The sequence below is a fragment of the Phaeoacremonium minimum genome (assembly GCF_000392275.1).
Source record: "Phaeoacremonium minimum UCRPA7 unplaced genomic scaffold PA7_03_scaffold_413, whole genome shotgun sequence".
In the NCBI taxonomy this organism is placed as follows: domain Eukaryota; kingdom Fungi; phylum Ascomycota; class Sordariomycetes; order Togniniales; family Togniniaceae; genus Phaeoacremonium; species Phaeoacremonium minimum.
This window is the reverse complement of record NW_006921315.1, coordinates 262650-265526: the sequence shown is the minus strand read 5'-3', so window position 1 is coordinate 265526 and position 2877 is coordinate 262650. Positions and strand designations below refer to the sequence as shown.

Genomic DNA, 2877 nt, shown 5'->3' with positions numbered 1-2877 from the left:
TGATGTCAAGGTGGCAGCTCGGATACTGTGATGCAATTGAGCGACAAACTTGGACGAAGGCTGCGAAGCCGGACTTCCGGATGACAGTATGAATGCCGCTGTCGACTTCCTTGTGAGGATATGACCTCAGCTTCCAGGACACGGTAGAGTCAAGATGTAGAGAATCGGTATAGCTAAGATCTCAGAGTTCAGCCAGAAAAGACCTTCGCTCCCGGCCTGTGATGGGGAATCATCAAATTGAAATGAGCTGAACACAATCAACGCGCGGCGATAGGGAGGTTGTTGGCGTGGATGGTAGTCCCACACTAATTCACGCACAGATTCATCACAGGCAAGGCAGACTGCCCTGGCGAGTTTATTCAAGGAACTAGTTTGGATCTAACGTCCGTCTTGGAAAGCTTGTCCACTAGCTACTCTGTAGCTGAGTAGACTAAGGCACCTCGCCTCACATGGCTAGTGCATTAGTCGGATGTGTCACGTAAATTACACCGCTATCTCTCCGAACTGCTCTATTTCTTGAACTTCTCATTTTAAAAGTCACACTGATAAGCTTGATAGTATATAGAATTTGTTGAGTCTTTATCATATAGTATACTCTCAAAATTGCTCTTTTCTATCTATCTAGAATAGTAGTCCTACATATGATATTTGGGTACGATTATCGGGGCACAAATTAGTGGTAAAAGTCGATAAACGTATCAAAACTCGGAAGTTGATAACCGCAATTAATATATCGCTTGGTAATCAACAAAGCTCAGGCATCCGCCTCCTACCTGTAGAGATTGTCCAGCTGAGTCCTGATGGTCTCACGTACTCGTTCAATATAGACCCCAGTATCACTCTTGACGTGATCCGGTGGCAGTAGGAGCTCGGGTTGGACACAATCGTACCCGTTCTCATGAAACGACATGGCCTTGAACACACTGGACATGCCCTCGGTCAGCCTCAGGTGACTCAGGCTTGGGATCTTGTCGGCGTTGTCCGGGTGGTGGGCAAAAGATAGGATACGTCCAGCGAGGCCCGCGCCAATCATGGTGGACACCGATGTGCCATCTAGTGGTTCTTGATCGGGTGGAATAATCACACGCTCTCCGAATATAGCCAAGTTGTATCTACCCGGACTGCTAGGGGCAGGGTTGAACTCGGGTGTCGGCTTGTTCCTGGATGTAGTCGAGAACATGGATATGAGCCTGCCATGCTTATAGAGACGGCCGGGAAAAGCAACTTCGCGGGTGTTGCTCCAATTGGACGGGGATGCAAAGATAAGCACGGGCTTTTCGCCATTGCTGGTGGCATTTATTATCGCTTTGAGGATACCATCGTGGACAGTCTCGAACCCTGAGGGCATGGCGATGATATCCACGGCCCATCCCTCGCTACTGACGGCATGGTTGATAGCCTGAATATCACTTGTCGTTAGTATTGAGGTAGGTTCACGGCAGTATACAAGGTATCATTGGCACGTAGTCACCTTCTCCATCAAGTCCGCCGTTTGCTGGCTAGCTTCCTTGGTTTCGAAGACACGGCCAATGTAGATCTCGGCATTGCTGTAGACTCGTCGCAACACCCTAAACATCTTGGTCCCGTGGTCTGTCGTATCCTGATAGTTTGTCTGACTGGGATCGATGAAATCGTGATAATTTGTTGGCGGAACCCACCCCTTGTACTTCTCATTGAGGCCGGTGTCGAGAAGAGCAATCTTGACCGGCGTCGGCGATGACATCTTGGCGGAATGACCCTTCATCTCAAGCACAGGGATGAGTTTGGATAGGCCGCTGAACCATGCATCGGATGATTGCCTTATTGCAATATAGTTGTGGCTTGTCGCTTGCATAAGCTTGGTCTCGAACGGTCAATAGAAAGGTAGACAAACCTGCTACTCGCATGTGATACGGAATAAAGAGCACGGTCCGGGGGCCGGTCGACCGTGAAAGGTGTCGATAGTGTGTCATACGAAGGAACTTCTAAATGGCGCTGCCCACGATGACACTCGGGCAGAGGGGCATTCTTGATGCATTCCGCGAGCCGAAGGGCGATAACCATTCTGGCAATGGCGGTAGAGTCCTTGTCCTCCGCGGGTATGCGATAACTAAGCGAGCGTACATCATCGTGGAAGTCTAAGCAATCTTCGACTACTCGAAGGTATTCTTTGCGTCTCAGGTCCTCTTCCAGACCTTCTTGAATCCAATGCTCAAGTTCGACGGAGTTGGAAATGGGAATCTCGTAACCATATTCGATGCCCATTAACAGCTTCGAGAGCGATTCCACGTCCGTGAGACCCGAATTATCGAGTCCTTGCCTCTCCTTTGCGACGCAGAGGGCGTAAGGAATTTCTCTTGTACAGACGCCGTTTCCCGCAAGGAAGTAAACCATGCCGGCATCCCATGATCCAAGGACATGTCCGGAATCCCAAAGTTGACCTAGGCCAAGTACTAGTTTGGCAGCCAAGCAGCGCTTCTCAACGGGGATAAACAAATTTCGTTTGTCCCTAGGCTCCCATCCATTTCCGGAGCTTTCATGGAAGGCCCTCCCATGGAAGAGGTCGGCCAAGGTTATGCTTGGGTCCCGACCGGGGTATAGTCGTATTCTTCGAGACGACAAAGAATTGAGTATGAGGACCGTCTCCTCCCGCACTGCGAGGACTACTCTATGCCGTCTATGACGCTGCTTCATTTCATCACAAATGTTCGGAGTCGTCTCCCATTCTTGGTCCTCACTGTACAATTGCATGGTCAACTGAAGGTAAGTCTCATGTTGGCAAAATACTTACTCGGATGGCGCCGACACTAATTGAACCTCGTGCCAGTTTCTAGGACACTGATCGCTTGACAGGAAGAGTTGAACGGATTCCTGGGTCTCACGGGCTAAGTCCTCTAG

The 2877-nt window shown here is 49.8% G+C and overlaps 1 protein-coding gene across 1 annotated transcript; it reads right to left on the bottom strand.

Moving 5' to 3' along the window:
• Positions 1–769: 769 nt before the first annotated feature.
• On the bottom strand, positions 770–2244 carry UCRPA7_5434 (putative extracellular alkaline serine protease protein; the record flags this gene model as incomplete). Its single annotated transcript, XM_007917981.1, has 3 exons — positions 770–1399; positions 1472–1799; positions 1874–2244. 3 exons carry the CDS (start codon positions 2242–2244, stop codon positions 770–772), a joined length of 1329 nt encoding a protein of 442 aa, XP_007916172.1.
• Between the last annotated feature and the right edge of the window lie 633 nt (positions 2245–2877).